Here is an 18,796-nt window from a genome sequence, read left to right on the forward strand (position 1 = left end):
GTTAGGTAGTCCTACTCACTAACCTTAGTGCCAATGTACATGTTGATTGGCACACGCAAGTAAGAATTTCACATACATAACAATAATGACCCTATAAACTTATGATAGGTTAATTCAGTGTCAGCATTATATCTCATCTGCACATCTACGGGATGTGGACAGGGCCGGGGGACCCAGAAGCATAGGGCTTCCCGATGTTTCTGATGCCTATGTATACTTCTCTTTTGCTATCAAAACAGGGGCCCCAGCTCACTACTTTGCCCAGGGACGCCATAAGATGGCCCTGGATGTGGATGAGAAAAAGAGTTGTGAGGAGAACATGCACGCTGCACGCTGGGCAGGACTTGAACCAGCATCACTAACCACTGCAGTTTCTCTATCAATAAAGCATTGTTTTTATTTTGCTTATTCTTGCCAAATGTTGTCCTACTCATTCTGCTTCATGTATTATTGTATTGTTACTTATGCAGTAGTGACCTCTATGCTAGATCTAAAATTTAAAAAAAGTATTTCACAAAACAAAATGATTGCATTCCAGATTATTGGCTTAAGGTAAGGGCCATCTTAATGTATAGGCAGAGTGGGCAGTGGCGCCAGGGGCCCACAACGTTTCAAATGTACGTTTCTGCATAAAGCTTTGCCTGGGGGCCTACGATGCTGGTAAGATGGCCCTGGTAACATCTCAAAGGCAAGAGAAATTGAGCCTATCCCCATACTAATTCTAGATGATGATGAGTAATTATTTCTTCTTTATTAATAAAAGGTGCACAATGATTGCAAAGAATAAGAAGAACAGTGTTCTCCCGAAAAAAACCCTCTAAAATTCAGCGTAGCTTCTAAACATAAAGAACAGGAAACTAAATGAGTGTACAGCACATGCAAAAGGATGAAATAAAGGGAGGCGTGAAACATCAGACAATTCCAACCCCAATGGCTTTATTTTATATAATGTGTGCGTGAATTTGTTTACCATCCCAATCGAATGTGGCATTTCTTTACTTTTTTTCAGAATGATTAAACGACAGGACAAAGAGAACAATGCATTCCACACCGTCAAATATTACAAATAGGAAAAGGAGCACACTTGTATTAGAAATAAATTAAAAAGAAACAAGGAAACAACCACATTCCACTGATAGACAGAGCAAGAGAGAGACAAACACACAGACAAGGTTCAGAGTCTCCGGTAGATCTGTTGCATAGTTTTAAAAGCAAACTGGAGTGACTCTTCGTGTTTACAGAACAGGGGTGAACCTTTTACAGATGTACAGGCTTCACGCAAGCACCGACAGGAAGGCTGATGGGGGGGGGTTTACAGCTGCAAAGGGACTCGGGCGAAGCGACCCCTCAAAGTACGGAAAACAGAGCGCGTTCGAAACGCGGTGATAGCGACTTGCGTTGCGGAGGAGCCCAAAGCAAACAAAGAGATTATCCGAATATTTCAGAAATATTAACCGCGTGGGAAACTCTCTCACTGAGAATGGAACTTTTGGTGTCATCTCTTCGTAATCTGATGTCTCCTTATTTTTGAATATTGCTGGCTTAAGTCGTTTGTATCGGACGGCTTTTCATCGTGTAATCAGAAAACATAACACTATATGAGTGACTTTAGGCGTAATAATAATAATAAAAAGCAGTAACACAATAACGCCGAATACTTGGCAAGCAATCCAATTCGTTAAGGTAAATTGAACTTCAAGCTATTCATATAAAGAGAAGCTGGAAAAGACAATCGCTGAACTAAGGAATGGCCTATAAATGAAAGGCAAGGACACGCAATCGGGATTACTTCTTATGTTAATAATGTATGGGGTGCCGAAACTTGCGCTAAATCACCCAATGAATTACACAAAAACACGGCATCGCAGATTTTTCAAACCCTTAAGAAGATTACACTGCAGCTTCTGGATGGTAATGTTTCAGTACCGACTGCTTCTTCGGTTTTGGTAAATGACACGGTGGTGACAGCCAAGAAGAACACTCTGCTAGAGGTGACAATAGCTTTAGCAAGTCTCTCGTAAAGACTATTTAAAAAGTCTTCATTTGTGGAAACTCTCGATGTGTATTGTGATGCCTAGACAGATAGCTAGTAAACTCACTACTCTTAAAATTAAGGGTGCAAAAAGTGGTGAATTCCATTAACAAACCTAAATGTCTGATACTAGGTCTGTGAAGTATCAATGGCTTCATAATTCTTAAAAGAACCCTTGCTGCATACAAGAACACATAATACGTTCGTGTGTCCTTGATCTGTTAGTAGATTGACTGCTATAAATATCTGTTTCGTCCACATATCAGGAACCTTTTTAAAGCCTACATATTCAGAGAACCCTTCAAAGAATAAAATGGTCCATTGTGAAACGGAAGGTCTGCCAGGAATCACGCAAGCAGTAAAATGACATTAGGGATCCAATATTTTAAGAGTGTATAATGCAAGCTTTTACATTTTTAACAATTTAATAGATCTATCATATTGTACCTCTCATATGTATCTATCTATCTAGAGTGAACTTGTTTTTACGATGCGGTCCTTATAAGGGAAAACGATTAACAGCTCATATGAAAGCGATTTTAAGAATACATGCCTGTAAAAACAAAAAAGGGCAGCAATAGACTTTTTTTTTACATAAACGTTGTCAGTAAATAAATGGTGGGAATTCTAAAAAGCTAGAAGAGTCCACAAGATAATAGTATGCCAGTGACGGCCACGCTTGTACAAACTATTCCATGTAAATGAAACTAACAAAGTCACCGTGAGGGATTCCCGAGGACGACTGTTGTGACACTGCTGCTGCATGGATCATTGCCAATGAAAGGCATCCCCATTCAGGACGGGCGCCTATGCTGTGCCTGGATAAGCGCAGACTCCCGGTGACCTTGACTTGAAGCAGACAATTATTTTTATTTTGAACTTGATGGATGGGCATGATGGTAAAGGTCGGTATTAACCTGTTTACTGCCTTCGGGTACTAATCTCGGCCTTGGAACATGAAGGTTTAGGACAAGTGTTTGTCTTCCCCACATGCTTTTTAAAGAGCGCACGAGATTGGAATTGCAGCGTAGTCATACTTAGGTTATCGCCAAAATGTTGAACCCCTTCTAAACGACAGAAATTAATCGAATGCATATACATTCCGCCTTGTTTTTTATTTTTTGGAAGGGTCGCTTCTTTCCCCTTTTCAGCTTGTTTTATACCCATTTTGGCTTTACAGATGCAAAGTGCTACCGTGTCGCCACCCAGTAAGCTTTCGGTATGTAAACCCCATGAAGGACATTGGAGTGTTTTTCATGTCTTTTTAATCATTAGGAATTGACAGCCTCCGGACAGTGCATGCGTTAGCCGTTGGGACTGAATACACAAGTGCAGGTGCGTCTGTGTGTGTGTGTCTGGAACACGTGCGTGTGCTCGTGAGTGAGTGCGTGCATGTGTGTGCGCGTGCGTGTGTGTAGCATGTCGGGAATTCTGAAACATTTTGGTTGATTCATTCCATATTTAAACATGCAGAACACTAAACACAGATACTGAACAGTTTTTTTTCTCTTATCCCCCCACCCACAAACCACCAGAATGCAAATAAATGAAGTACTGTATGCAAGAGTTTGGCTACGCAGAAAAAGTACATATTGCTTTGAACCACCAAAATGTTTATAAGTCATGCATACCACATACGTATAATTCAGTCATATTTTTATACAAAAATAATACCAGTGCTTATATTATACTAATTACTGAATTTCCAGATTTTCATCTCCCCACTTTAGTTTAAAGAAAAAAAAAAAGGGTTTATGAACCCAAAGAAACATTAAATTTAACTTCAGCTAATTCGTAAATACAGCGAAACAGTTTATATCTTGGGGTGTTAGTCAGTTTGACACCCTAAGTTCCTCCAAGAGACTGAAGTTAAATTTAGCCACCTTTAATGACAGCATATATTAAACATATTGCACAAGGGTTTTTTTTTTGTATTCTCCTTTTTTTCTTTACAATATACATGTTATTATTCATATGTGCAATAAAAGTAATTACATGACAGTTACATTTTTGAGAAGTCCATAGGGCAACCAGAAAGTGAAGCAATGGCTTTGGTTTAATTTTCTTCCTTTTTTGCTGATTGAAAATTAGAAAAGTAATCATTAACAGTAACAACAATAATAATAAATCTCCACCCCACTGAATGAAATGATTTAAACTGTTGTCAGAAATGATTTTGAAACATGCATTCTTTTATTTCACTCTTATCTAAATTTTAGTAAAGCAAACGTGGCTTACAAAAAAATTCCTGCCCCCACGACCCCCAGTTAAAAAAGTCTCTATTAAGAAACCACAAAGTTTTTGTCAACTGACTTTTTATGGCAGAGCTTTTCGACACTGATCATTTCTAGTGCATTCAGGAGCAGGTCTCAGTTTGGCATTAAGGCCTACATTCAAGGGGTTTACAAATTACTGCCTTCACAGGCACTCATTTAAAAAAAGAGAAAAAAAGGTTATGTAAACTTCAGATATTTTAAGATTACACAGACACCTGGAAAACAGCAACCAGGAGGGATTAGATGAAACAAGACTAGCAGCCATATCCTTCAAGCTAGACAATAAATTAAGATACCATTTTGCTGAGTATATATTAAAATGCTATGCTTGTTTGGTCCAGTTTTTGATTAGCTTAATTATATACTGTCCATTTATGTACAAGAAAAAGATTTGCCACCTTTGGGTGTAAATGTCAGAGAAAAAAGTATCAATACGAAAGGCGCATATGAAATATGAATAAGGCCTAAAGTCACGACTCACCAGGTCAGCATAATTATTAGAAAACAAAAAGCAGGAAAAAGGATTTCTGAAATTTGGACAGCTCCTAACTGGAGGAGAAACAAAACTTCCCAATGAAACTTTTCCCATCCAGCTGGCATCACAATGGCAGTGTTTTTTTTCCGCATGTTTCAGACATTTCTAACCATTTCTTTCGGTTTTTATTCTTTTTTTAAGTCCCCCCCTCCCCGTTTTCTAATACAGGTTTGAACTATAAAAGGCAATCTGGCAGTCATTTAGCAGGTAATCACTTCACTTCCTATTTGCCCCATTGCCAGACTTCCAGACATACGTATATGGCAGTTAGACGAGAACCATGGTGCTTTCAAACAAAAAAAACTTTCCTGGTTTTGTATTTACTGTATTCTATGGGGTCTATTTCCTGACAAACTTTTTTCTTCCACATTTTCATAATTCTACTTTTACTGTAAAGCACCATTACTCTTTCTCAGTTAGTTAAGCGTGTTGTTCTATCACCCAGGTAGAAAACAAATCTAAACAATATAGAAAAAATATATGTATAGAAAAAAATATATTTCAAAAGCTCCTTTCTGAGAACAAATAGTTGTCCGTTTCTGCCTAATATTAACCAATGACCCAACGTATAAAAGGAAATTGAAAAATCCGTGTAAAAAACTATGAAGATTTCTGAATGACAGCTCTGTGCTGAAGGAAACCATTCTAAAGGTTGCTAGAGAAAAACGAGACTTTGAGTCATGCGGTAAGGCTGTGAAAAGGTTATATTAACAAAAATACTTAGTGTGTCTTAGCTTAAACACCATTACAGGCTGAAGGACAGTGTCAGCTCTTCAGAAGACCTTAATCCAAAGCCTGTCAAAATGCAAGGTCTTGTTATTAATATGGCTTTGTTAAATATACGAGCAAATCGTTACCCATCCCTAATCTTTTGCACAAAGTAGACATACAGATTTAATGAATTGAGAAAAGACATTATTCATGAATTCAGTCTTTTTCTCATTATTGAGCATCATAGGGACGAGTTTGTATTTGCCTAGCATGGTTAAAAAACAGATGTAATTTAATGACTGCTTTATTATATTTCTATGAATTCAGATTGTGACCTGCGTTAAATAATTCAGGAGCACAGAGAGGCAAAGTCTGTCCTAGCAGCAACGGATGCAAGGCTGGAGCCTACCCTGGATGGGCTGCTAATTCATCACAGGGGACACCCAAACAGCCACTCAGATATCGAGGACATTATATTTGTTCTGTTATTTTAAAAGTACACTATTATCTTATTGAACACAAAATATCTAGGAGCTAATATACTGAGTATTACCTTATAGAAATTAACCAAACATGCTAAATACTTTCACTACTGTAGGTAAATTACATACGTATACATTTGCTTTTAGGAAACTTTTTGGTTTTTGAATAATCGTAAAAATTATTTCACACAAATATGTGCATAATGAAATAATTTTGAACATGGTTAAAATAATGCTAACAAGCATTGGCTATTTGATTCAAGTTACTTTTTAGTTTTATTGTATATACTGTATAACACTATATGTATCTGTGTCTGGGTAGGACAATTCTGGGCTAAAATCTAGAAACTACAGTATGTGACAAACTGTTCATGGCAGATGGCATTGCAGTCAACCGGTCATCTTTTGTCATTCTTCAATGGTGACATACTGTAACATACCGAATGTAAAGGATAGCTGTTCCACTTTCCTCTACTATTGGTGTCTGCGGTGAACATCCTGTAGATTGGTCATCAACCATTTAAAAGCGCTTTAGATATAACTTTTATATCTATATTAAGCTATAAAAATATATTAATATACTGTATATACATGTACATAATATATGCATACATTGTACTCATATATTAACCTAAAAATAACTTGAAACAAATATTTTGTTAGTTTTAATTAGATCAAATTAAGGGAAAATGAACAAAATAGATTACTTAAAAAAGTGTGAGTGTATTTTGTACATCCAGTGCGTGTGTGTGTGCGCATGTGTTTAGGTATGCAACAATAAAAATTAGCTTTAAAGGAAGAATGACAAATACATACACATATATTATGTTTAGGCTTAGTGTGAAGCTGCATTCAGATAATTGACTATTAGGGACATTTTCTCATTGGAGTCCAAAAGTAGCAAAGGGCAGCACGATGCTAAATGATGTAACAGGATGCTGTCGTATGTGTAGCATTTAATAACACACTAGTGGGTTATTCATTAAAGCAAACAGCCACACAGCCCATTCTGCCAAAACCCACATTTCATGTTATTTGTAAGTCTTAATCACACCAGGACATATCTGTTTTAGAGAAGGAATTGGATTGAGAAGATACTTACAGTTGCATATTTTCATGTGTGTATATTTTTGTTTATTAATTTATTTTCCATTTACTGTTATTAAAATGTACACATCTTTAACTTCGGTGCTGAACTAACCAAAAAAGAAAAAAGAGAGAAAAAAAAATGGTGCAAAATGGATCTGCTGAACTCACTCATTGCAATTGCAATTAGCAGTTTCCAAGAAGTGTGGAATTGAACAAGCTATGTGACTTCACAAGAAACAAATGCCATCAGGACAGAGAAAAAGGAGCAAGGAAAGAAACATTCTGAGTACATAGCATTTTGCAGCCTTTAGAAATGCTAAGGAGCAATTCTCATCAGCAGTTAACATGTCTTGAAATTATGTACAGAAATGTTCTTCCAATGTAATCCAAATACAACGTAATTATAAGCTTATGATATTGTGCACTTTATCAAGATGAATATAGATTCTTTTTCTTGTACCCTTGTATAACAAAACAAAAAAAATCATTCCCTCCATCACCCCAATGCATATCTGAATGGTCCAATCTAAACTATTAAAAAAACAAGAAGGAAAATAACACTAAACAAAAGTTGATAGTTGACAATGAACAGATGCTGTCTGAAGAAAATCAAAATCTCAAGACTTCGTTTTGTTTTTAATCACTGCAGACACTGGAAAAGAGACCATACCAAGCAGCACCCTCCCCAAGGCCCACCCCCCAAAAAGATTTGATTGGTGAAGGATAATAGTTGTATCGCTTCTTCAATGTTGTCCTCAGACCATCGGGCGGTGACCACAACTTATACACAGTGGGACATATTGGGTTTGTTTTCTTGTTTACACCCAACACATAACCTAGGCCTATGTGGAGAGTCTGTAAAGCTCCATTAATGTTCTCACTGTCTTTTGCCCACACTTTTTTTTTAAGTTGTCAGAAACATTAAATATAATAAAAAAGTGAGCAAGCAATTTAAAATCTGTAAAAAAAAAAGAATGAGAAAAGGAGAGAAAACAAAACAAGAAAAAAACAGCAAGATTGTCCAGTTTCTTGGAGCAAACCAGTTATGAAAAACCTACCTTTCTCAGAAGTGAGTGTTTGAAATCAAACAATGCAGGCATTCAAAAAGTGCACAGCTCTTCACTCACTTGGCAAACACATTTTTTTCTTACTTTGCGTTAATGTTCACAATGTTCACGCACCACGTAGTGATTTACCAGCATACTCTTTGTGTTGTAGATGGGCATTTTCTTTCTTGTGTTCTTTGAACGTCTTGGTCATTGAACTCATTAAAAAAAAATCAAATGCCCCAAGTGTTCATACCATGGTAAACAGTCTAGACAGTGAGACAGACAGACAGACAGATAAATAGACAGTAATTGAAGTCAGAGCAACTCTAAGCTCTCCTTTTCCAACGGATGCCCTTTTTTCTTTTTTTGTTTTTTTTTTGTTTTTTTTGTTTTTTTTTTGCTTGCATGCAAGGTACACAGAGTGTGTAGAACACACCCAGCCTTGCACACCGGTAGGCACACGCCTCCACCGGTGCACCCTGGGCTTCAGCAGGTTCATGTCAACACTCAATTATTTTTGTGGGTCAATGTCCAAGGGTCATCAGACAGAGGTCTCCAGGCTGTGAAGTGGGCTCCCAGGTGAAGGGGAGGCCCCAGCTGGGGCAGCGACTATGTCCAGTGCATTGTTGTTGCGGTTGGGGGAAGGTTTCCCTGAAACCCCTTTTCCTTTAGGAGGATGTGAGAGACCCTCAAGCTCAATGTGGCTTTCCTGAATAGCGGGGATTCGTGGTTCATCTTCTGCTGGGGGACCAAATTCAGGATGGGACATGAAGTTATGTATGGAGCTTCTCGATTCTGGCTTCTCCAGGCCTTCATAGAGGGAGCTACGGAATGCATTCACAACTTTAATCTGAATAGGAGATGATTTTAGAGCAGAGGAAAAACAAAAAAGAAAAAAAAAAACAAAGTTAGATAGGTGGCATGGACTTTGTATTAAATACTTTTTCACTCTATCTTTGGCTGGCATGGTGAAGCAGACAGTAGGATGTTATGGATAGATCTGGAAGAATAAATCAATAAAATGACTGGTGTGAGAGATGTTAGCTTTGAGATTCTGATTTATTTTTTTAATTTAATCTCCTTTATTATTTATATATACAGTATATATATATATATATACAGTATGTATAAATATATATTATGTATACACCAATGTCTTTTTTTTTGCTTGCGTGTCTGTTACAATGCTGGAAGAAAAACAGCAAACAATCTCCACAACCTAAACAAATTAGGCAGATCAAATGAAAAATGGAAATCTTGGGTCATTACAGAAATAAACCAAAACAAGAAAAAAAAAAAAGCAAAACAGATACATAAATAAGAACAGTCATAGGCATTGAAAAACACAACAACAAAAACATCCATTGTAAAATAAGACAGCTGTATTCAGATAACATCCCATCCCATGACACAAATATAACATCACACAATGCAGGCCATGCATGACATGAAGTGGAAACAAAGCTTGAAAGGCAGTTTCTAAAGGCTTTCATCTGTATGGTTTTTCACTGATGGATCAATTCCAGGAAAAAGTCTGCATGCCTGAAGAGCTTTCCCAGTAGAAAACTGTAATAATAGCAATTCTAGAATTCCTTGAATTATAAAAACTGTACACAATGACAATTAATGAAAACAGACACTAGGACAGGCAGATAAAGACAAAAACTGAGAAACATGTTAGAGATAGATAGATAGATAGATAGATAGATAGATAGATAGATAGATAGATAGATAGATAGATAGATAGATAGATAGATAGATAGATGTAAAAAGAACAAGGATGTTAGAATTAGGGTTGAATGTAGAATTTAGAACACAAAGACACTACATAGTAGAATCTAGTAGCCATATGTTGAATACCAAGAAAGACACAGAAAGAGATATAAGCCAGGATGAGTTGAGCAACTGTTGTGTGAAACCTGAGTGAACAGACACTTCACTAAATCCGGGAAAGTGTGCATGGGCTAATTAAGGAGGAGACATATTAAGCTAGCTTTGTGTTCTTAAGGCAGCAGTCCTATCACCAATAGGACCATGAAGTACACATAAAGGAGTCTCAACCTTCTGCCATGCAGCCAGTAAGACTGAGAAATTATCTAATTTTAAAGCCAAAGACAGAAATGTTAATGTTTGTTTTGGGTATGAATTACATGCTGCTTTTCCACTTAGCAGTAGAGACCATGAAGCAGGGACCAGGATGCAGAGCAAGGCCGATAGCCTGGTTCCAGCTATTACATTCCATTACAAGCAAGACATTTAAAAGAGGTGTTACTTACTAATTGATTATATTACAGGTAAGTGATGAATACTTGCATTCTTGGACACATAGTAGATATGGAAGAAATTACTTTGGTGCAAATTGTTCTTTTTGGTGATTTTGATTAAAGTTTTTTTATGCCCCCAAAACACCCTCAAACAGGTGCTTGTATTTTACATGTATCAAAAGCAAGCAAAAACAGTTACAATTACTGTCTAAATACATAAATTCAGGCATGTGCTGGTCATGATGGTACAGGTAGTAACAAACTTATTTTCAGCATTAGAAGGTGAGCGTAGGTTTCACATGTGCAATGGGAACAAATCATGTTGAAGGGAATTTCATATTTAGTTTCAGTAACCTTCAACACAACATCAAGGACACAAAACGCTGGTTGGTACTGCAGCAGACAGCAACAAAATTAACTTTATCCACTGGCACTCAATAAAGATAAAAATTCAAGTAGCAGACGGCGGTGTCAAAACTAATTTTTAGTTGAAACTAGGTGAACAGGCCATGAAAAAGCATGCCTCATTCTATTACCTCACAATTAAAGATGAAGATAATAACTTCTGCCTTTTTACTACCTTGTGTGACGATATAACAGTTTAACCAAGACATGATTTGCACGATGGTTACAATGTACACATTTCAATTTGAAGAGTTGGAACATACTTGTAGCAAGAAAGTGTCGCTTCCATGTGTCAGCCACATTTACATAAACAGTAGTTTCCTTAATGAGTGCTTTGTGTTCTATTACTTTTAGCCACTTTTCTGTGTTTATTTTGTTTATGATGGTCTTATTAGCTTTTTGAATTGTTAATGTTAAATTTTTATCATTTCAGCTCATAAGAATAGAATAAAGCGACTGTGAAAATGTGTTGCATAAAATAGGCACAATTAAGTATAGCACTGCTCTGTAGTCTCTGTGCTCCTTGAAACTCATCTGGCCAAGATGACAGACAGACAGACAGACAGACAGACAGACAGACAGACAGACAGACAGATAGATAGATAGATAGATAGATAGATAGATAGATAGATAGATAGATAGATAGATAGATAGATAGATAGATAGATAGATAGATATTATGCTGCACTTCTAGTTCCCAAACTTACATCTCTTTTCCTAACGGGCATTTGAATACAATGTCCTGTGAATAGACTTTCAACCAGGAGAAACAAAACACAGATACTTGAACATGTCCTAAGCATGCCAGAAGTTGTCTGTGGCAAGTTTGCTTTTATGTACTGCATAAGACTTAGAACTCCTGGATTGTGAATATATGAGTGTTAACTAGCTTCTTTTGAATGTGCAGAGGCAAAATTTAAATTTTCAGGTGAATTAGCTTACATCAATTGTTTCTGTCTTCCCACTATTGAATTACCACTCTCAGTCTCTGATGTCATTATGGAATGGAATACACAATGATTACCCCATTTGTACTGCTTGCATCACAACTCTAACAGATCCAGGAGTCAATACTGATCATTTTTACAAAGAAAGCACCCCCTCAACATAATTACTGAAGATCCTCAACTGCACTCATCTGTACAGCTTCTTGAACATGTTCGACATATATACACTGGGAAGATGGAGGTTGAATGTCATTCAGACAATGCTTAATCACATGTTTATTATGACCATATCCTGCCTAACTACAAAACACAAAGACACAGTTCAGGAGAAATACAAACTTAATGGGAGATAGGAAGATAGAGACAGAAAAGTTTGGGAGGAACTGTCTTTCCAATTATGAGGAGCATCACAGGTATAGTAAAAGGAGGCTCCGATGCGTGAGCTGTTCACAGACAGAGTAAGAAGTAAGTGCAATGAGAAAGGTCAGTGCTGATTTCAAAAAAGGAACGTGAGCAGGCACCTGCAGATATAATTCACATCACATGCAGCTTTCTTCACAGAGCTGTTGCCACCCTTGGAAAACCAAATACCAGACAGAGAATGTTATAGTCAACCTTGCAACAAAGTGTAATTGTTTACTTTATATTAATTTAATATATTCTGTTTGATTTGGTCTTCAGATTGCTATACTTAGGAATTTACAAGTGGTGGATAGGTATGCCATTAATTTCAAATATTGTCTCATAGCTGGAATAAAGGAATGCCAAAGCATTTGCTGTTTTTTGTTTTTGCTGCAGCTGAGTTTTAAAGCTCTTTATCAATTAAAAAAAACAAAGGAAAAGAATCAGGGCAGTTAATAAATATACGCTTGTCTGTAATTTTATCTCTTTATGTCGTAAAGTTAAGGTGAAACAAAATATGCACACCATGATGGAGTCTACTCTGAGGAATCTGCGTATGTTTCTGTTAAAGGCATCCCAACACCAGACCTTCTTAATTCAACAAAATGGTGCAGAAGGGCCAGAGTCTGTCCTGACATCTTTGGCCTTAAAGAAAGGCAGGGACACCTGGGTTGGATAACAGTCCATTGTAGGGCTTACCCAAGGAAACATGTACACTCACTCACTAGGACAAAATCAAAAAATCTAAATCATCAATTAACCCAACATACAGATCATTTGAGATGTGGAAGGAAAATCAGTGAAGGTACTGGTGTGGAATAGATAGCAATCTGTGTGAGATTTGCAAACTAAGGTTGATTCATTAAATCATTCTTCAGCAACAGTCTATAATTAGGTGTGCTTAACACCCTCTGTCCCTGGCAATTCTGTATGTTGTGGTGTGTGAAATTAAAGTCCTACAGTATCTGCTTATATTTTTCCTGCAAGCTGATAATTAACTGCATAGTCTCATTCAGAAAATAACTGCAAATTTTTATATTAATGTTGGCATATCTTCAGTCCAATCATAGATCCATTTTATGATCCAGCTTTTTGCTCTACAGTTGCATGAAAAGTCAGAATTTTTCCCAACAGGAAACAAGGTAAGAACCAAGGAGGGTTAGTTGACCTCTCCAACTTGAGACATGCTCACATACACACCTCAACTCTGCAGCAGGAAAATAAATTCCCTGAAAGAAGACATGATGAACATGGGCAAAATATCCACCCTCTACAGGGTCAAGACATCAATAAGCTGGCATGTGCTAAGGTATGAAATAATAGGAGAAAATTAATTGAGAAGAAAACTCTTGACAGTACGAGTTTGTTGAAGAGTTCTCATTTGGTGTGATGAACTAGTGTGACTATGATATCATTCTAAATCTGTGGAGGTCTGTGACTGCCAGTTACAGCAGTGGTTCTCAACCTGTGAGGTGGGGCCCCCTAGGGGGGCGCGAAGATGTGAAAAAAAGAAAACAAGAATCAAAAATATGAAAAAAACATCTGTTGAAACCAAAACAAATTAACAAACTACATTCTGATACTAGAACAATAAATATAGAGTTAGATAAATGTTGATAAAAGTTAAGTAGGTATAATAAAATATGCATCTACATTTCAAAAAAATGCTAGGGGGGGTCACGATTAAAACTGTTATGAAAACTCAGGCTGCAAATACTTAAAGGTTGAGAAACGCTGAGTTACAGTATAGGGGGCTGATTACAATTCTTATGTGGTACTACAGATAATGTTCTCATTTTTGATTTTGGTGGAGAATTTCTCAGGCTCAGAAGAAAGAATACTGGAGTAATGTTTGACAATATTCAGCTATACTTCTATTCTTTGATCCTGGTCTTGGTTTCTGCTTCACTCCATCCACTGCATACACCAAGAATAATGAATTAGAAAATGGCACTTTACAGATCTATGTGGTTCCTCGTACAAGAACAATTACTTAACAAAGACCCTTTTATTTCTGGGATGGGTTATTTGCATATGAAAGTTGTTTAAAGTATAGTAGGCTACCTACCAGGGTACTTACAGATCAAAGATATCTGAACTTTGCCTCTATTACTGCATGTAGCAAGAGTTCTTTTAAAAATCAAACTCATTGGCATTTTAAAAGTGTTTTATCATCTATTCGTGGTTATTTATGGAAACTGTTACAGATCAAAATAAATAAAGGTTCTTTCTGGAATCTTCAAAAATAGGTCCCCCATCGGTCTCAAGAACTACTATGGCAACTTTATTTTTAAGAGTGCAGAGATGCTCGTTGTTATTGAAGACAGTGGAGAAAGATGAAATATATTATTATATGGCCCTAAACATATAAGGTATTTAAAAAAAGTCTTTTATTTCATTTACAACAAATAATTAAGAATGTTTAAGATACAGTTTAGCTGAACTCTATTGATGAGGAAACAAATTGCTTTAGCAGTACATTGTGAGAATTGTCCCTTACAGCTAAATCTAAATATATGAATGTCAACTTAATTATCCAGAAATACAAAAAACAAGAACACTGAGCATTTAAAACATCAGCTCCAGACAAATGTTCAGACTGCAGTGGACATTAACTGTGATACATTTAAAGAGCAGCTCAATTTTAGTACAATGATATCGTGATTTGACCACTTCATATTTCTCTCTGTGCCCTTTGGATACCCAAATCAGTGGCTAGGATCCCATTCTTCTGTGCCTATGAGTAATTTGACTGTCTGGTATTAGGTTAAGCAAACATGACAAAACTTAGTTAGCAGAGAAAAAGTCAGGTAATATGGCAGTGCAAGTGCAGCGAAAGATGGAAAGTGGAGGAGCTGAAGTGTGAAAACTGGCCTAAGATTCAAAATACAAGCAAGTATTGAACCATGAAGAGTTTTAGAGGCCACCATCACCCCGGCTTCATGCACTCTTGTTGGTATAGAAAAAAGGAACAATCCCACAAAACAAAAAGCAGCATGGCATGGCAGAGCATGAGAGAACATGAGAGAGAAGAAAGAGTGACATATAAATCAAGATGCAGGCAGCCTTGCTAAGTAAGAGAAAAGTGGTTATTATCCTCAGTATTATCACTGTTATGCTGATTAGGTCATGCAGTTTTGGTTGGTAGAGAGACCGCACACTCACTGCCTGCAGTCGACGAGGAAGCAACGGCGGTGGCAGCAGGTGGTGTGGCAGCAGAGCCAGCAGCAGCGCTAGCGGTGGCAGCAGTAGAATTGGCAGACAAGGAGGAAGAGGAAATCGCTACATGGGTTGGGCTAGAAACAGTTTTTACATCGTGGTGCTGGCTGACCACTGAGGGCTGCCTGCGCAGAGCCCCCGGAACTGCTGTTGCACCCGTCTGGAATGTATATACCACGTCCATCTGCAAGAACCAAAGAATAGAGAGAGAAGAGCTGCTATAGAGGCAGAGAATCAGAGAGTGAGAGAATAAATAAGAAAGGTTACCATTAGGCCCATGTGTTAGCAACAAAGAGGAGGGCAAAAGGATACAGAGGTGGAAAATTTGCACAGGAAAGCCACAATCAGCATATACAGTTACACATGTAATTATAGGCTGATTAACAAGATTTGGTTAAATGCTTTGGTATGATTTGGTCATATGAGGCTTACAGTATAAAATAGCAGTAATGATAACATTTTCTTACATACACAACTCTTGGAGGAATGTTCTGGAACATAAACATCTTGTCATTCTCATCGTAAGAGGGTAAAGTGTAATGAATGGTGTGTATGCCAACAAAATAACTTACTTACACAAAATAAACAAAAACAGAGCAGGTTGTGCCAAATGGAGAATTGGCTTACATAAAAACACAAGGGTATCATTCTAATAACAAATGAATGGCTGACATAAATAAATGGATAAGAATGGCTAACAGTTCAGGGGGAAGCTGGCTTAAATAAAAAGAAGACATTGACTTTCATGGTTAGAAAGATAGTTTTAAGTAAGAAGTCATCAGGGTTTTAAGACCAAGTAATAAAAAAGGTAATGATCATAACAAATGTGGGATTTGGCAGAAATAATGAAAGGGAATCAATCTAATAGGGAAAGTAGGTTAAGATATAAAAATGAAATATCAACTCCCATGCCAAATGATAACCAAAAAAAAAAAACCCAACAACATAATTTTAATGCCAAATGAACAAATCAATGAGCATTAGGATAATCTAATATGAAAACAATCTAACCTAAGTAAAAAAAAAATGTGTACTCTGGTCAAATGGGAAAAGAAAATACAGCTTAGGAACAATCTAAAGGCTTGCAGGAGAAGATCTTTAACAAACGGAAGAATATTTCATACTAGGTAATGTGTGAATTTACATAAAACTATGAACGGTTCCTTCTGGTGCCAAAAGGGTTTGACTAGAATAAAAGAGAGAGAACGCTTCCATTTTTAAAATAATCAAGGAAAAAATAACAAAAGATTGTCATTGAGGGACCCTTTTGGATTATAGCTTAACATTCTCTTATAAATACTGGGCTCTCATGCTAGGTAAAGGATTGGATTAAATAAAAAAGTTTAAAACAGAACTTAAGTAAAAACAAAACTGAATTTTTCTCATGGATGGTGAATTTTTTGCAGTGAAAAAAGGCACAGAATGGTTTTGATGTTAAGAAAATAGGTAAGAACTAAAATAAAGAATTTAATATGCAAAGAGCAGTTACCTCTGCAGTTATACCATTGCTTAACATACACATGAAATGTTAACATGAACTAAGTTTAGTAATCATGAGTGATTCAGTTTTGCTGGTGAAAACGTGAGCGGACAAAAGGTCATAAAAATTGGTAACAAATGCAAAAAGAAATACATATTTAGAAAGAAAATTAAAAACCTGTAAATGAAGTTTACACTAATGTATGCTGTCAGAGAAAAACAAAGTCAATGCGAAATAAAATCCCAGTTGACTGTGGAACACCAAAATGTGGTTACAGGGAACAAATGCAATGTTAAAAAAAAAAAAAAAAACAATGTGAGAACTCCTTTGAGAAAATTCATTGCAGAGCACCAAGTGAATAAAATTTATCTATTGAAGGACACAAAAATGCATTTTGACAAGTATTTTTGCCTAAGAAGGGGAAAACAAATTGAAATTAAAACTTAATTAAAACCTAGTCCTTTAGAAGCTTTATTTCACAATAATATTAAAAAAAATAACAGTATCATATATTAACCATGCACTTTTTTCTGGTGCAAATATTCTTTTTTAAACTAGTTATGCTAAAAGGCATTTGCAACTTGTGTCAACCTTAAACATATATTATAGGGTGTAAACAGACACATACAGCTTCCTGAAAAAAATGCACTTTAGGGTAAGCTGAATTTTGCTTTCTAGGCTTAAAAAAAAAAATCTAAAAACATGACGGTTACAAGTATTACTGGTAAAAGGTTTAGCCATGCCAGCAGAAGAGTAACAGGAATTCTTTCATCAGGGTTCTGAATACCACAGGAGGGCATCCTCAAGGTTCATCCCTTAATGCAGTGGGGCCCCATTTGAAATTAGAATGACATTTCTGTAATCACGCTATGTCACTGGTCTGTACTGGCAGATCACGTAGCCCTATATCACAGAGCTCACAAGAAAACAGTAGAGTTAGGATTAGCTCAGCACATCTTTTGTCAAATTTGTCACTTTACTTTGATAATTTGGTAACAGATTACATTCAAATTTATATATGAGCCCACAATAAGTTTAAAATAAATAAAACACATTAGAAACAGTTTAATAAAAATAGCAGAAGTACCATATTGTATATTACTGCTAAAATGTCTGTCTAGTTAGCATGTAATTCAGTTATACTTACAATACCTACTAAATATATGCTGTTCATGGGGTTTAATTGTAGCAAATATCTAACTACAAGAAAAATAAATGCATTGTGCCTTTTTAATTAATAAAATGTATTAATTGCATAGTTATATAATAAGTGAACTCTATTACAGTTTGTTCTATCAAAGGTATACTTGGGTTTCATATCAATAAACATCAACAACAAATTATCTGGTAATTCTGTGTAAAGTTAATGCAGTTAAAAAGAGCTACATACAGTGGATTCAAAAAGTATTCAGACCCCTTCACTTCCTGTACACTATTATGCTGTAGATTTAATTTTAAATAGATAAATGTTCCATTTTTACCCATCAATCTACACTCAATAATCCGTAATAACAAAATGAAAATATGTTTTTAGAAAGGTTGTATTGAAATATCTAAAATTGAAATTTCTCATTCATATAAACATTCAGAACCATAATTTAGTACTTTGTAGAAGCCCCTTTGGCAACAATTAGAGCTTCGACTCTTCTTGGGTAAGTCTCTAAAAGCTTTACGTGCCTGAATTTAGGCAGCTATTCCCATTCTTCCTGGCAGATCCTCTCACACTCAATTAAACTGGACTGCACTATGGAGAAACTGTTTTCAAGGATCTCTCTGTATTTGGCTGCATTCATCCTTCTCTAAATTTTGCCCAGTCTCCCTATTCCTACCACTGAAGTGCAACCCCATAGCATGATGCTGCCACCACCATGTTTCACCATGGGGATAGTATTAACTGGTGATGAA

General features: G+C 36.4%; 1 protein-coding gene across 4 annotated transcripts in view; it reads right to left on the bottom strand.

The window, feature by feature from the left end:
- Nucleotides 1-914: 914 nt before the first annotated feature.
- Nucleotides 915-18,796, bottom strand: part of atp2b4 (ATPase plasma membrane Ca2+ transporting 4) — a 270,016-nt gene continuing 252,134 nt past the window's right edge. For 2 of the 4 annotated variants that reach the window (XM_039749119.1, XM_039749117.1), the window contains 2 exons: nt 15,358-15,595; nt 8,936-9,024 (listed from right to left, as the gene is read on the bottom strand). In XM_039749119.1, the coding sequence (XP_039605053.1) occupies nt 9,020-9,024; nt 15,358-15,595 (243 nt within the window). In that variant the 3' untranslated portion in view covers nt 8,936-9,019. Of the gene's footprint in view, nt 9,025-15,357; nt 15,596-18,796 lie in introns of all 4 variants that reach the window. The other 2 variants (XM_039749116.1, XM_039749115.1) reach the window with 1 other exon arrangement.

The sequence above is a fragment of the Polypterus senegalus genome, chromosome 3 (genome assembly GCF_016835505.1).
Source record: "Polypterus senegalus isolate Bchr_013 chromosome 3, ASM1683550v1, whole genome shotgun sequence".
Lineage (NCBI taxonomy): Eukaryota > Metazoa > Chordata > Cladistia > Polypteriformes > Polypteridae > Polypterus > Polypterus senegalus.